Below are 17,355 nucleotides of genomic sequence, written 5' to 3'. Positions count from 1 at the left end.
TGTTTGGAAAACATTCTAGTCTGATACAGGCCAGCTTTTCTGTTACAATGCTTGAATCCACGTGAGACTTCTCATAACTATTTTTGTTTGCACTGGAAATTATCGCGTTGTTTGGCTCTGTGTTATTGTCACTCAAACATCCGCAATCTTATTGGACGGAATCCTCTTTAAAGGGATGTCCCACAGGCTCCTGTTTAACAATAGGTTCACTAACTGCCCAATCAAAGTCTTTCGGCAATTTCATTGGTTCTTATCTACGTCGATCAGAGCCTTCTTTACTCTCATTGGGTAAACCAACAAAAGTAGGCGGTAACCTTCTGGAAAATGCGTTTCCTAGTCTGTCATATGCAAAACGAAACGAAGGATCGATAACTTGACTGGAGGGCATGAAAAAAATCCAGTTTTCTACTCGATTAAAAAAAATTCTATTACTTCATGTCGCAAATGGTAGCCAAATCTAGTATTAGCGCGTTAGCTTGAGGATAAAGCTAAGAGTTTTATCTAGTCTATGTTTGTTTAGCTGCTGTTATCACGTCTGCAGACTCCTGCTGTCCAAACACACACCGCCTTTGTGGCGATGACTGCGGATTTACTGTCTGATCTGGACAGCCGATTCTTCGCTGATAACCTACTGACGAGCGAAGATTGGGGTAAGGACACTTTTAAATCCCTCTATAAATAAAGATAAATGGCTAAAATTGTCATTACAAGCTAACTGGGTGCGCTAACTGCTGCACCGAGGCGAGGCCAACAGGGCGTTACAAGATTTTCATTTCAGTTTTACACGTTTTTAATGTTTATTCCCGAGTCTTACAACTGTAATTTATATTTCAGTTGGTTTTCATTGTGATACGTGTTGCACGCGGTTTTAGCGTTACTCTGAACTTGCTTCCTCAATCATCTAACCCGGACGTAGCTGTTTATCATCCTCACACTGGCTGGGAACGTGATCGCACGTTTTACATAACCTCCTCTAACTTTTTCTCTTTAAAATTGCCGCTTTATTGACTCTTGTTGACATGATTTTCATCTAAACCTATTCTTAGTTCAAGAAGAGTTCCCGCTATTTCCTACAATCTATCACTGTGTTTTAATGATACAATACTTATCAAAACATCACTGAAGATTGCAGACGTTTAGTTGCTAATAGTCAGAATAACACATTTCTAATCAAGTTTGCAGCTGTAACATGTGAAATATACTCCTGTAGTGGTTTTGGTAAAACAATTTGGAAATAAATTGCTTAGCATGGGATTATTTTTTATTTTTATTTTTTTTAACTAAGCCATGGTTTTACTGCTGCTGGAAGAAGAACATACAATGTATTGTTGTGATGCTAATATTTTTTTAGCAGGTTAGCCCAAATTTGAATCCAGTTTTGTCTCATCATCAATATGTGTTCAGGACAGTCAGTAATATTTAACATCTCAATCATTCGTTTCAAGTTCAGGTGTGAGCTTAAAAGATGTGTGAAATTTAGATCTTGTGCCAAAACTAAAATCTAATCAGCAATTTAAAGAAAATATTTGTTAGTCCTTATTGATATGTGTTAGACTTCAGTTCAATATCATTATTATGGGCTGGTTATACTATTAGAAAATGATGTTTTAAAAACCACTAAATTGTTTCTTTGACTTATTTTTACAATTTAAAGTGGTTGTAATAAAATGCTGAAGAGAGTTGTAGCTACCAAAATTTTCTTTAGTTTGATGTAGATCAATCCTTCTGCCCCTTCCCTCACCTATTGTTGCAGACTGCTGGTCAGCTGGCTGAATAAAGGCTACTACTGTTTTCCATAGCTTACAAGAAAGACAAATTTAGACGAAACGGATAGTTTGACTAATTAACCAGCTGACGTCATCTTGTAGCACTTTATATTGTTTTATAAACAGCAGAATGACAAAAAAGTCAAAATAGTTAAATTTAAAACAGGCATTTCAACACTCATTTTAGATTATGTTTATAATGTTTTATTTATTTCTGTTTTAGCATTAAATAAAAAGAAATGCGTTAATGCTATGCATAAATATAGTGTAAATACTGCGATACTGAGGTATTTTTACTTAAGATCTTTTTATTATTATTATTTCTTTTTACTGAGAATCTCATAAGGGCCTACATTTAACCCTCCTGTGGTGAAATACTTTGCTTTTCCCACCTGTAGCAGACTGACTGTAGCAGTCGACTCCACCACATCTCAACCAATGTGCTGATTGATATCAGTCATGTTTATTTTTAGTTGGTGGTTTTGACAGTTTCTAATGAACAGTCAGTAGATGTGTTTGAGACTTTTTGTTGAGGTGTTATTTGCGATTGCAGCTTAAAGTTTAGACTTGATATGTTTTCTCTGTTTAACTCTGTCTGCCCACTCCGCCTCAGATCTTTTAGGTAAATTTGACAGTCAAACTGAGCAGTTTTATGGCTCACTGTGGACCGAAGGACAAAGCTATTTCTCGCCCCTTCCAGTCAAGTAGTAAACGTGATTAGATTTAGGTTAAGGGTAGGTGAATCATTACTTACGGCTGGCAGAAAGTAGGTTGAGTTGAACTGCTTCAGAAGACACATTTACGATTTCCTGCAATCTCAAATTCTTGCAACACTGAAAAGTTAAAGTTCAGGAACAATCTTTTTCTGCTTTTTAGCGAGATCATATAGATTATGTTGCATTTCTTTATTCTTTTTTCAGTAGCTCAAAAAGGTGACTTCTTTCATGTAATAAGCAGGAAAAGACTTAAAACCTTACAGATACTTTTCTTTTACCAATTACTTGACTTGTTAATGTAAATTCACTTGAGTAAGTATAATCATTTGCCTATGGAATTTTAAAACTGATTTAAAAAATGTTTCTTTTGATTTTTTGTTCTCCTTAACAGAATCTGATCTCACAGTAAAAGCTGAAGTGTCCCCATTTTATTTCAGTTTCAAAGTCCAGTGTGTGGCTCATCAGAGAACGCAAAGCATGATGGGAGAAGTACCATTTTCTACCACTTTGCTTGTTTCCTGTAAATGAGGCATAAAATTAGCTTTTTTACAAACAACAGCGCTTGTGTGCCAGACTAAATAGAAACATGTCTTCATATCTCCTGATGTGATCTCATAAAGATTCGTAGTTGACACATTTATGTGTAATATCTCTGTAGATTGTAGCTTATTTTGCCACCGAGTTTGATAAAGATATTAAAAAACACATTTACATTGTTAAACTTCTGCCTGAGATTTAGTTTGGCTGCTGTCAGTGAACATTGTAACTTTCTAAAATATTTGTGTCACCTCACAGATTTCTCCTCCTTCTTGCTGGAGGAATCTAGTTCATAAGCGTTTATCTGATTCTTCTCAAATTCCTTTAGTGAAGGCTTTTTAACATGTGAGAGGCAACGTTGTACATCCATTCAGCCATCACAGTTTGTAGAAACAACTCATTTGTTAATTCAGATTCTGAGCGAAGGAAAAAAAAAAAAATCTTTCATCCATATAGAATTAAAATATCTGCAACAAAATAATAGAAAAAAACATTCTGTTAGAAAATTAAAACAATATATGAAGTAAAAAACATTGAGAATATCACATGTTTATTGTCACTGTTAGCTAGTAATTGTTAGCAAAAACGTTAATTCGGTACTATTGAAAACAGATGAAATGGTAAAAACTAAAATGACTCACTGAACTGGATTCTGTCTCTAAATTGTTTCATGCAGTTCTAAACTGTGAATTAACATTATGTTTCAACTGGCTGTTGCAGACCTATTTATACATGTTTCAGGTTTTGCCAGGCAGAAAGTCACAAAGATGCTCCTGGTTCTTTCAACTCATTTATGTGAGAAGACTGAACATCTAGATCAAAATCTTTGAGGCTAACAATAAAATTTTTGTTATTTGCTGTCCTCTAATTGTGTTTTGAGGTTTAACTTGTGAAAGAACATTTGCATGCAGTTTCAGTCAAACTGATGCATGACTGAATCTGTTTGTGTCTCAATTTTGTTTCTTTCAAAGCGTTGCCTTCTTGTTGGATTGAATGATTTTTGGTGATGTTTCGGTAGTGTTCCCAAGTACTGTTTTTACATGTTCAGAGATGCAAATAAAATGGCTGATTTGACTCTCCTCTGGTTTTGGACCAGCTTGTTTTTCGCTTCATCATCTGCCCCTGAGTTTTGTTCCCTGCTCTTTGCTGATGTTTTGAACATTTTGTCTCCTCTGCAGATGCCTGCCTGTTCAAGTGCGAGAGCATGGAGGAAGGAGAGGACGGGGACTTCAGTCAAGGCTTGAAATACGAACCATCGGTACGGTCATGAAAATATGTCTATGCATTGCAGCTTTTGTTTCACTGCAGCTGACACTCAGCATTCATTGCTCAATTTGAGCCCTTCTAAATGATAATTCACTCTGTACTCTCTAAACTTGGATGAATTGACTAACACTCTCGTTAAAACTGATACAAAGAATATTAGTACGAATAATTCTCTTAGGATTAATGAGAATAAATAATCTGAATTATAATTTAGGGGCAGAGATATGAATGTTTCCTGCTCCATATAATGTAGAGATATTAAAAATGACAGTAAGTTTGACAGTTCAGATTGTTAGACCAGTGAAAAAAGCAAGTTTCTCTGCACAATTTGTGTCACAAAGGAATCAAGTGAAGAGAACAGAACCATGGTTACAGATTAATGTTTTTAAATGACGTCCAGGTGCATCAGTTTTTACGGGATAATTTAATCAGACTTCGTCAGCTCAGTTTTATTTCACCCAATCAAATGGATTAACTCTACTTCCTGAAAAAAGAACTTATTGGATAGATAACAAGTGCAAAAAAACAGATTTACCAGAACGTGTCCTCTTATTGTTTAGCTGTTCTTAATATTTTTTTGTTCTAATTATTCTAACAAGGACATTAGCTTTTACTCTAGTGAAGGCTATATTTTGAGTTAACCTTTTGTAATTTTATTTTATTTTTTGTCTGACAGTATAGAAATGCATTTTCTGCTGACTGTTTAGTTACGGTTTAGTTCATGAAAGTTTAGTTATTCACAAAAAGTTGCAAAAATTTTAATTGTTCTACTTGATTGTTTTATATCAAATCAAATCATATCAGGTCTGTCTTTGGTGTTCTTGTATCTGTATTGTATTAGATCAGTTACAGTGTATTGGTTAACATACAAAAGCAGATATACTGTATAAAAACCATAGGCACATATTAACCTGTGATGCTCAGGTTTTTCCTTTCTGAAAATATAAAAAGGGAATATCAATTATAGTATAATGCTTATTGTTGTAAAAACATTTTAATTGTAAGTAGTTAGTTAAAAATAAATGTTTGTGTTTGTCTAGCAGACAAATTTGACTGGAATTTTATATGAAAAGTGAAGTTTATGTAGAAACATTGTTAAATTGCTGACACACTAGAATTTTTCTGTTGTATTGGCATGTTCCTTATTTTCAGCTATGTAAATTTGCCAACTATCAAAGTATTTTTATTTCAGAAGGAGTAGAGGCTAAATGTAACAAAGGAAGGAACAATATCATTTAGATGTTAATCTTGCATTATCTTTGAAAGATAGCTTTATGAATCTGCTTTAACATTTTATTGCACAGTAGTGAAGTTTCTAAGGTTGAATATTTTAACAAACTACAGTGGGAAATTACTTGTACATTTGACATTTTTCACTAGTTTGCTCAGGATGTGTTCAAATGCTTGAAGGTGTTGGATTTGGCATGGATTCTTGTTCCTGGTCAGTGCCGAGCTACATCCTGGTTAAACCTGTACAGTTAACATCTTGTGCTTTGTTTTTTTTATTAACAGAGTGGCTGAAAAGTCAAACAAAGTGCTGACAGTTTGCAGTTTTCTGAGGAACTGGTTTAGTGATGGTTTTGATGGAATCTCTTTGCAGTTTGCTGACTCGGTCTGCATTGTAAGGGTTACAGCATCATGTCATTGAGTTCTTTAAACCCGATTATAATGTAAATGTCAATTCCTAAATTTTAAGTTTATTTATCCACAGACTTAGTTATTTAGGCAGAGATTTTCTTTTTAAATGCTTGTAACCAGCAGCTGCAGCAAACTATACAGAATACAGAAGTCATTGGTAACAAACTCTTGGGTTTATATACAATTATAATCAGGTTGTCGAAGCAGCAGCTCACACAAATGAATGGTCAGGGCACAGTGCAGGCAGATGGTGTGTGTCGCCTGACTGAGTAACACAAACACACACACACACTCAGTTACACACACTCAGACACACTAACCCTGCAGTTGTTTGGACACGTTTCCTGACTTTTTCCACTTCACTCTCTCTTTCTCAAACCTCTCCTCACAGTTTGACAATGACCTGGTGCTCACCCTCGATCCTGATAACCGCACGTCGCCATGGCGATACCTTGACGACAACCTTCTCACAGGTACACACCGTCCGGTCGCCTGTGGCTCTCACCTCAGGGCCCTTGGATCACATCGCTTAGCATTTTGGTTTCACGGATCAGTCGTCTCTGCAACACGAGACGCTTCGTTCTCAGCCTGTGGAAACTTTCAGCTTTTAGAAGCAGTGACTCTGTCTACATCTGCAGGTCTCCTCATCCTGTAGGCTTCAGTGTGAAAATAAAAACGTAACAACTCTAATACTCAAAACCACTTCTTTTTAATTGAAAACATACTAGCTGAACAGTTTAAGCTTACTTGTGTTGTTTATGTGGTTGCATGGTTCTTTGAAATCCCAAATGAATTCAAATTAAAGGATCCGTGGCATTTTTATTCATTATTTATCCATACAAGATGTAACTTTCTCACTTTCATGTTTTCTTGCAGAGAGCCAGCAAAGCTCAATTTACTGAATCTAGTGCTGTTTTGCTTTCCTTTGTCTGAGAAACTTATGAATACAGACAAAAAATCTTCTCAGGAATTTAACTACTCACCTGCTATACATCAAGTATAGATACTTCTAAACTTACAACTATAATCCAAGAAGACTGCTTGAATAAAATGTTTGGTTAATGATGATATTTAATTAAATTAAAGTATATAAAATCTATAATAATATTTGGCCTGTTGGATTGTCTTTTTCATTATAATTGATGCTCACACCTGCAGTAGATTTATTTATTTTTTGTAGTGGTGGCAACAGATGTCTTGCCCACTATCTGTAATGTTTTCCTAACATGGTGCTATTTTATTCTCAAATGAAATAATTTCATTTAATTTAAAGCCAACAAAGAATTAAATATAAGGTGGACATTATCACTGTATTAAAAGTTATCAAATCAGATCATACAAAATGGAAAAAAGATTGACTCAGGAAGCTCAGTTGAGATCATTGATTTTGCAGAAATCATTGTCTTTCGTTCCATGAACCAGCTTTATGCAGCTCATTGTTCCTGAGAGGTGTATGTACAGTTTACCTTTTTACCTTTTTGACAAAACCAATTATTTTTGATTCAGGCATAGCATTAAGAAAGAGAATCTGCTTCAGGTTTTAATTATGTTGACATGTTTATTAAATGTTATTATTTTTGGCAGAACTGAAGAAATCCATTGATATTTGCTATAAAATCTGTTTTGCTTTCCTTTAAGGGCAACATTTTCATTTAGCAACATTTTGAAAGGTTTTTGCTCTTCATTTAACATTAAGTTTGGTGCATGCATCTAATTGCATTTAAAGGGCTTTATTTATCCAGTCATAATGTTGTTTAATATCACAACATCCGTCTCTGTTTGTGTGCTTGTTTCGATTCTGTTTAGGAAACACTTCGGTGATAAAAAATGAGATGACATTGACGGAGCCGCTCCCTGTGGAAATGTGTAAGCTGAGTTTGTCCTAATCTAATCTTTGCACATTGTGTTTTCACAGTGTTTCCACTGGCTATGTTGTTTCTGTTCAGTGTTCCAGGTCAAGGCTGAGCCTCCCTCTCCTGCTTCCTCACTGGAGTCAGATTGTTCGACCTCGTCTCCTGACCCACAGGTGGGATTTTTCAGATGATTGAGGAGGCTGTTTTATCACACAAATAGACCAACGGAACTGTTTGTGTCATGATTTGGATGCTTATCTTTTAATATTTGCTGCAGACTTCTGCCCAGGTCCCCCTTGAAAATGAGATCTGGATCTCAATGGGGTTTACCTGGTTAAATAAAGGAATAAAAAAAAAAAATATTAAAGGAAACTAATAAATAACTGAAGATATATTTCAAAGTAATAGTGTAAAGAGGTAATCTTTATTTATTTTTATTTATTTAACCTTTACTTAACCTGGTGAATGATTAAGAATTTTTTTTATTTACAGTAATGACCTGACTGTGAGGGAAGAACACAAACTTATTGTCCCATCTCCTTTCCAGGTTACAATTAAAGCCGAAAACCCTCCGACTCCTCCGTACATGTATGGAGACGTACTGTCTCCTCCGCTGGGGACGATGGAGGTAACCGTGGCAACGACAGCAGTACCCCCACCCCAGTCCCAGATTCCAATAATGACACAGACTCAGCTGCAGACACCATTAACATCTGTCCAAGCAGTCATCAATGGAATACAGACACAAACTGCAGGTATGTGGCTTCTTCTGAAGCGTTTACTCCAGTATTCTTCTATATTGACACAATAAGAAGCACGAGACAAGCATTACATTAGGACTCCACACCTTTTGTTCATGCAAATCTGAAAACAGGATATTCCACTCGTGCTTAGTGTTGGCAGTTTTTTTTTTTCTTTTCTCTGCACATATCTGCGAGCTGTCAGCGCTAGAGCCTGAATAGAGAGCTCGGTTTACCTTCCACTCATCTGCGGAGGTATTCTGCACACAGACCCTGGGGCAGCCCCCACACAATGGTGGGAGTACTGTATAGGTGTGGGAAAGAAGAAGAAGGGTCTGTGGTGGGTTGTAACCGAATACAGAGTTTTGGATAAATGGAACGTTTCTAGTCTTCATACTGAAAGGCCTTCGGCATTTGGGTAACTCCAAATTAGCTTTAATGAAAGCATGAAGGATCTCTAAGTTATTGCATAGTTCCATCTGCCCAGTTGTCTTGTTTTATAAAGTGTATGTATATTTATGAGCTTTGCTACGTTTTAGGAATTTTATACCCAGTAAAAACAGACATTTCCTCGTTGGGACAAGGATCATAGGAATTATTTTGAAAAGAAAACGTTGAAAACGAGATCAAGATTGGTGTTGAGAATCAGAGGAAAGTTACCAAGTTAACGTATATTTGGTGTCTAATTATTGAAATGGGCAATTGTGATCATTTTATGTGCATCTAAACTAAAGTTTTGTGGATTTTAGTTGTGGTCTCTCACCCCAAATAAACAGAGTGGCTGAGAAGTCACTCTGTGACCAGTACAATCATATGTTCTGATTTATGATGTTATCAAAGGCCCTGTTTGTTAAAATATGAGATTTGCTAACATTATACAACATGAAGTTGTAAAAAGTTTGTTTTGAACTGCTTGTTTTCATTTCCAGTTGTAGCACCAACTGTTCTCCACCTTTTCTTGTTTCTTCACACTTGATGTTGAGGGAGAACTGATTTAAAAAGCTTCTTCTGAACTCAATAACATGCTGGAGAAAGTAGTTAGTCATTTCATCTAGTGTGTTCGAGGAGGAAAGCATTTCAGAACAGTGGTGCACAACACAGAGAAACTGCTACAGAATATATCTTTTTGTGATGTGAAATAACCTAAATGTTTGTGTTTTTTACCAGTCCTGCCAAGCACATTAAAAGCCAGCACCATTCTGAGCACCAAACCTCCCATCCAGCCCCGACCGGTGTGTGTTGCTGCTACACTCCCTGTCCCCCAAAACCCTGCACCAGCAAAGACCCTCATACTGCAGGGGCTGCCCTCCATGGATCAGAACAGACCTGGTAGGACAGTATTGTCCCTTTAGCCGTATTTATACATTTTCTTATTTATTTTGTTAAAGAATGAAGATCTTCAAGTATTTTTCATGTGAAATCAAATGCAACTACCAGATAAATTCCAAAGTTTTTGTCCTCTGATTTTAAATTCCAGGTAAAGTAATTAGCTTTGTGTCTGATCGCTAACGTCGCGCCTTTCTCCCTCCAGTCGTCCTCTCTCCGTCCGTCTGTCTCAGTTCGGCTCCGGCTATTGTCAAAATGGAGCCCGTGTCCCCCAGCATCCCTCCGCACTGCTCCAGCCCAGCTGCCTCCTCAACCAGCAAGCCCATCGTCCCGGCGACCACGCCGTTACCCAGCAACAACTCCAACGATATTGATGTGAGTAGGTGGATGCAGTGACTCACGCTGAAACAAAACCCTGCCAGGTTGAAGGCTGGCTACAATGTTTTGCTCTTTTTCTGTCAGTAAATGTGCTGAAACTAATATCAATACCCACAGTTCATTACTCAGAGGTTTATAAACATCTTTTCATTTTTGCTTGGCACTCAGAGAAAAAAAAACTTTTCAGTTTTTCAGTTATAAATCCACATGATAAAGGTTTACCGACCTCGATCTCTGCTGCTGATTTTAACTCGTCTAGCTGATTTCTTTTCCATTTTGAATTCTGAATCATTTCTGCCTACTTCCTTCCCTCTTCCAAATTTTCCTTGCACAGATGAAGGTGCTAAAGCGGCAACAGAGGATGATAAAGAACCGAGAGTCTGCCTGCCAGTCGAGAAAGAAAAAGAAGGAGTACCTGCAGAACCTGGAGGCTCAGCTGAGGGAAGCTCAGCAGGAGAACGAACGACTCCGCAGGGAGAACCAGGCGCTGAGGGAGAGACTGGCTGTGAAGGAGGTGAGTGGCGGTGAGACAGGATGGACAGGTTTGAAGAAAGAACAAGTTGCAATAATAGGAAACAAAAATATGTAATAAAATTTGCTCCATTCAGTTAAAAGCAGAGTTAAAAGAAGTTTGTTTTTAGGTCCAGTGTAAAAGAGATTCAGAGCTGAATTTAAGCTGTTTTTAAAAACGGCCAAATAAACAAAGAGCAAGCATCTTTATGTCTTTAAAACTACATATGGAGAGCAGCTTTTTCTTCTACTCTGTTGGTTTTGCACCTGCACACCTGAAGAAGAGGAAGAAGCATGTGGTAAACAGGGAAACTTGAATAACAAGACCTGAAGACTGACAGGAAAACGCACAAGAAACAGAGAAACCTGCTAATCCAGTTGATTAAAACAACACAACAAAACTATAAATCATGCAAGCGTTTCCTTTCGGTATATAGCAAAATGGACACGTTTGCAAAATAGAAAGCTAATTTTACACATTTTTGAGATTCAGCATATGTGAAGCAAAATTTCCATTTTTATGTTCTTTGTGTTTCAGAGCAGCGACTCTGCAAGCAACAAGAGAGCAGTGTGTGTCATGGCGGTTCTGCTGTTCATCACCTTCAGCTTTGGCCCCGTCAGGTATCCGCTCATGGCTTTCTTCAAAATATTAGGATGATATGATTTAGTTTAACATCTCAGCTTGTTATTGTGTCATTCAGTGTCCAATTGTTGTTTTTACAAAATAAAAGCACAAACTATATTGTCCTGTATGGAATATATGGAAAACACACAACGGTCATATTTGAGATTGAAATGAGTTTGGTGTTTATCTCTGCAGCATCACAGACAGGAAGCTGTCGGCCGGTCTGCAGGAAGATCTGGTGTCATATACGGGTCGCCGGCTGCTGGAGATGGAACAGCAGCAGGAGCGTCAGGCTGATCCTCAACCTCTCCAGAAAGTTGAGGACAAACCGGAGAAACCGGAGTCCGGTGGCGACGAGCGGTGGAAGGGAGGAGAGGCGGAGAGATACGCTCCAGAGTCTTATCAGTTCCGGTGAGGCAAATCAGTCGCTGTAAGCACATTATCTTGACATGCAGTGAAAAGACTGGGAATAAACCGAGGCTACAACTTCCACTGTGAAATTTTGATTAATTTTATATGAATGAAATCACACTAAGTTTTAAAAAAAAACGAGCTATTACACTGAAGGCGACTGTTTTCACAACCCAATATCACTTTATGCTAACAAACACAGACTGATGTAGAATGTAGTTTTTTTTTTTTTTTTTTTTTTAGCAATACATTGACCCTTATTTAAGGGCTACTCAATGTATGATTGTGTAAATATTGTTGTATTGCTAATATTTCAAAGGACTTTGCAATAAATACTTTTAGTTGAAGTATTGTGAACATTTTTTACTTAAGATAGGATCAAAAGTCATTGCAGAATAAATTCTTCAAGTGGTCAATTTATTATTTTTTTTAAACAACCATTAAAAACTCAAATGCTAGATTTGGTTACTTAAGTTATCTTGTTTTTTTTTTTTCTGTTGTGCAGCGGATAAATGATGCTGTTTGGTCATTTTCTCATATTGGTGTCCCAGTTCTCATTGTGTTGTTTGTTGCACCCTGTTGTAACTCATTGCTATCCAGAATGGGAAACCTGCATTTTATTTAGACACCCAACAAAGCTGCTTCTACAACATATCCCTCACTTCTTACATGTGGAACATAGAGTTTCTCTGCAGGAGTTTTACCAACTTTATTTAAAGAATCTTAATTTAAAGCACAGACTTACATTTAGTAAAAACACGATTATTTATTTTATTTCTCCCAGCAGCTTTCCTAGTGTCTAACCATTGTCCTGTATTTTCTGGTTGGTGGGCAGAAACCTGAGTGACATGTTCAGTGACATGAAGGATCTGGTTCTGCCAGACATCGAACGTTACTTCACTTCCTCAGACTGCCGACAGTTCAACCGCTCCGAGTCTCTCAGGTCAGTCCTGCCCTTTTCGAAATATCTCGTTTTATCACGGCTTCATTTTTTTTTACCACCTCCTCAGGAGAAATTTGTAAACAAATGTTTAAGCCCCTCAAACTGCACAGGGACAAGTAATACTTGAATTACCTTTTGCTGTATTTGTTCACTAATTACTCTTTTCTCATTTCATTAGTAAAGGTTAAAAATTAGTCACATAAACAGCCCTGTTTGTTTCACAACCTGCAACTCATTAATGTGTTCATCTTTGGTTTGATAGATCTCAGTTAGACTTCCTCGGATTGTTTTTGCTCAATCTGAGCAGCTGCTGCACATTTTGTTGATGAGATTATCCATATGGACACACTAAAGCTAGTTTTTAAAAATGAGGAAAAAAAAACAAAACTTTTTTTTCATAGCGACTTAAACTGAAAGATCTCTGTGACTCCAGGCTTGCAGACGAGCTGAGAGGTTGGGTTCATCGACATCAAATCGACAGGAAGAAGTCTGGAGGAAAAGCAAAGACGGCCAAAAAAGCAAAGATCACCCAGGTGAGAAATATCCATATTTTTAAGATATCATCTACTTTATAAAAATAGTTTTGATAACCAGGAAAAGACTCATTAAGATCTCCTTTAGAACACTTTCTTAGCCAGGGAAGGCAGCAGCACGTAAACACAGTTTCAGTTGTAAAGGATTTAACTTGAAAAAATCAAGACAAACCTTTTTTGTATCTTTCTTTTGAAACAGAAAGCTCAACTGAGGAAGGCAAACATTTCCAGATATCTGCCGATCCAGGCTCACCGCTCCATAGAAAGGTACAACAAGACTGTTATTAAGAAGGTGACCTAACTATGAGTAAAGAAGACAGTTTTTTTTTTTTTTCATTTGACAGACTACAGGTGCAAAAAAACCTGAAAAGAAATAATTAATACCAAAATTATCTTATAAAATTCAAGAAATTCAGTTGTTTTCTTCTAAATTTATAAAGTTGAACTTTGAAGTAATCAAATCCTGAATTGGAAGGACATGTAATACTGATACTTTTGGAGCTTAACTACATTGAATTATCTCATTTAACAAATATTACAACCAGTTTCTCAGTTCAAATCAGTTTTTTTCTCAGCAGCAGCTCATTCTGCTTTTTCTAATAACACAAACAAGCAGAAACGCTTCTCCTTTCTGAGACTGGAAACATCAAATATGTTCACAGTGACTACTGAATGATTCCATCTTATTACTGAATTGCAGCTTTGGCCATCACATCTTTTTATATGTTTTTAAAGATGTTTCCTTATCCGTAGTGCTTGATTTGAACTAAACAGAACATTTTTGCCATAGTTCTTACATTTCGGTAAACAGAATATTAATATTTTGGTTTGAGTTTTTAAGCTTCTTCTTCTGGCTCTTGTTCCCCTGCAGTCAGCTGAGGGTACTTCCTGGTCCTGAGGTCACCTACAGCGACTTCCTGGATGCCATTGACCGCAGGGAAGACACGTTCTATGTCGTGTCATTCAGGAGGGTGAGACTATTAAAAACATTTCGGTTCCAGTTTATGATTTTAGATCTTAAACATCAGATGCTAATCAACCAAAATGTGTTGATTCCTGCAGGACCACCTGTTACTTCCTGCCATCAGCCACAACAAAACCAGCCGGCCTAAAATGTCTCTGGTGATGCCAGCCATGTCTGTTAACGGTGAGTCTGTCTGGATATCTAAAACATCTGGAGAACAGGAAATGATGCGTTTACTGACCTGGTTCCTGGGTTTGACCTTTCTGGTCTCGTCCTCCGCAGAGAGTCTCTACAACTCGTCTAAGGGCTACGAGATGATGATGCAGGTCGACTGCGAGGTCATGGACACTCGCATCGTCCCCATAAAGTCCTCTGCCGTCCCTCCGTCTCTTCGCGACCCCACCCCTCCTCCGCCCGCCTCCCAGCACGGTGCTCACCATCACCACGGCAACAACACCTCCCTCAGAGGGCGCCACCAGCACCATCCATCGTCTTCATCCCCCTCTCCAAGGCAGCCTCTGCCCGCCCGAACTCAAACACCCGAATACTTGATCAGCCAATCAGAAGGCGTCTGAGGAGACACAGAGACGAGTCTGATGGTTGAAGGTTGGTGACTCAGATGAAGAATCGAAGGAAATCTTTTTAAAATCTCTTCACTAAGCAAAAAAGGTTTCAGAGACGTTTAAAATCCAACAAAACTGTGTTAAATTCTGTGAGTTTATCTAGCATTTCATCAGCGACGGGTACTGACAGGACCAAATAAAATACTGTCACAATACACAGATCTATTGAAAGAGAATCAAACTGATCAGTTTCAGTTTTCTTTAGAGAGTACTCGGTTATTTCCCTTTGACAGTCAAATCTTTATCAAATTTGACTCTTTATCGGACTCTGTTCAGTTTGATGGGGCCACATTTTGAAGTTCTTGTGGACGTTGCATATTTAAACCCGTCAACTCTTTGGTCCTGCAGACATGCTAAAGTCACTAAGAAAATAAGTTATTGCGATATAATCTACATGTTTAGAGGTTATATTCAGGTTTCAGGACATGAAATGTTTTCAGTGTCACGGATTGAGTTTTTTTTAACGGTTTCAGGGTTTAAAACTTTCGTCTTGGGGGATTCTAGGCATATAGAGACATGATGTACATATTTATATACATTGTGATCAATAAAACTGCAGAAATCTAGTGTTCCTTTATCTGAAAAAAGACAAGAAACTTTAAAGGCCTTTACATTTTGTTGTAAATACAGTGTATTTCATAAATCTGATTATTTGACACAGCATTGACAGCTGTTGCATGACGGCGGACACTATTTGGTTAAAAAAAATCTGAGGTGTTTTTTTGTTATTTTTGTAGATGTTATACATTTTTACAAAGGAGTCTTGTTGATTTGTTTTCCCAGCAAACATACACTATATGAATGAAATTGAGTTTCAGCAGAAACAATTTGTTTAATGAGTTTAAGAGTTAGGCCAACGCAAGATTTGAGCCTGCAGATTTGTTCAACCCTTAGTTTATGCCTTCAAAATATTTATTTGCCATTTTTCTTTGAATTAAAAAACAACTAATATACAAACAAAAACTTAAGTTAGGCGATTAAGATGATTTTTTTTCTATGATGTTAACTGTTTGAAATCTTTTTCTAATTTTGAGAGTCAAACACTCTGCCTCGTGGATCAGCTGTCACTTTTATTCTTGTGTGTTTTTTATGTTATTTAATATCTGTAAATATGAGTGTTGATATTTTGTTTGTATTATGTCACATTTTCAATTTTTTATATTTCTCTTTTCACAACAAAAAGTAAAACGATGAGAAAACCTGTGAAGTTTTTTTTGTTTTTTTTGTCTTGGAAATGTAGTATTTTATATTTACATATTGTGTCCAGTGGACCAGCCAGCCTCTCAATCTGTAAGTGTGGACTTATGTTAGATTCATATTCTTTTTATGATTGTACATAGAAATCATAAAATTGAGTTCTTCTTTTTAATTTTTAAAGGAAAGACTATTAGTGCCTGAAAGAAACTCAATAATTTAGCATTTCTGACCTGGGAGTTTGAATTCTGAACTGCTTGTAGTCGTAATGAGTTTCATTTTACTCCTACTGAGTTGGTTTCATCCTGTTTCATTGTAGCTGAATGCAAAATGTAATATTGGACTCTGGCATCACTTCTTAATCTTCATCTATCCAATCCGCCCGCTCTGCATGATGGAAGCAGTCGGTGTGTACTTGAGCTAGAGGATATCTCAGTTTGTCCAGCTTTGATGTAAATATTTCTACTAACGGGATTTAAAAGCTTCAAGAAATGATTTGACATATATTTTCCCAGGGACATATTTTTTAAATAAAGTTTTTTTTTTTTTTTTTTCTGTTGAGGCAAAATAAAAAGTTAAGAAGAAACGGGTGCATACAATTAAAATGGATTTTCATTTTTGTCTTATATTTCAGAAGATAAAACAATTCAGCCAAAGTTTTATCATTATTCTGCATTATTATTGACAGTCACTTATATTTCTTCCTTCTTTATGTTTCTGAAGCTTTCAGTTTGCTGCTGGGTTCTGTTCGAACACGACCACAGAAAGTTTGGATTTCACTGTTGATTAGACTGTATTAGAAAAATGTACAAATCAGTTTCAGTTTTTTTTTATAAATACTGAATAATTTTCTGATTTGTATAAAGGTATGAGAAGAAGAAGCTAATATGAAGTAGAAAGGGCCTTTTTTTATTTTTAATTGGATGGTGTGTATTGAAGAGGGGGAGGGACAAAGAAGTCAAGAATTGGGGGAGGTTTGTATAAAGTTTTTGGAGCAATGTCAATAAAACAGTGGTCATTCAGTTTCTGTCTTCTGATTACTGCCAACATGCCGACTTCATGCCTTCATGTCTCATTTACTTTTCCCCATTTTAGACCATGTTTTTAAATTATCTAAAACATTAACGGTAACAATTTTGAGTTGACAGAAAATGAATCATTATGCCGTATTCAGACTGAATAATAGTGTATTTAAAAATGTTATGATTGAACATTTTTAAATACATTTTAAGGTAATTAAATTGAAGTTGGAAAGATTTGGGAAACAATTTTGAATTTGGTTCTCTTCCTTTTGCTGTGTTCAGATGTTTAAAAACTAATCTTATTTACATT

General features: G+C 36.7%; 1 protein-coding gene across 1 annotated transcript; it reads left to right on the top strand.

The window, feature by feature from the left end:
• Positions 1 to 329: 329 nt before the first annotated feature.
• Positions 330 to 15,393, top strand: atf6b (activating transcription factor 6 beta). Its single transcript, XM_007569060.2, has 17 exons — positions 330 to 650; positions 4,198 to 4,277; positions 6,315 to 6,396; positions 7,730 to 7,789; positions 7,870 to 7,949; positions 8,324 to 8,531; positions 9,684 to 9,845; positions 10,048 to 10,217; positions 10,555 to 10,734; positions 11,269 to 11,351; positions 11,551 to 11,766; positions 12,602 to 12,709; positions 13,143 to 13,242; positions 13,442 to 13,509; positions 14,114 to 14,213; positions 14,305 to 14,389; positions 14,489 to 15,393. The coding sequence occupies exons 1-17, from the start codon at positions 578 to 580 to the stop codon at positions 14,779 to 14,781; spliced, it is 2,148 nt and encodes a 715-aa protein (XP_007569122.1). The 5' UTR covers positions 330 to 577; the 3' UTR covers positions 14,782 to 15,393.
• Positions 15,394 to 17,355: the final 1,962 nt, after the last annotated feature.

This window comes from Poecilia formosa, unplaced genomic scaffold (assembly GCF_000485575.1).
Source record: "Poecilia formosa unplaced genomic scaffold, Poecilia_formosa-5.1.2 Scaffold235, whole genome shotgun sequence".
NCBI lineage: Eukaryota > Metazoa > Chordata > Actinopteri > Cyprinodontiformes > Poeciliidae > Poecilia > Poecilia formosa.
This window is presented reverse-complemented; position numbering and strand designations above follow the sequence as displayed.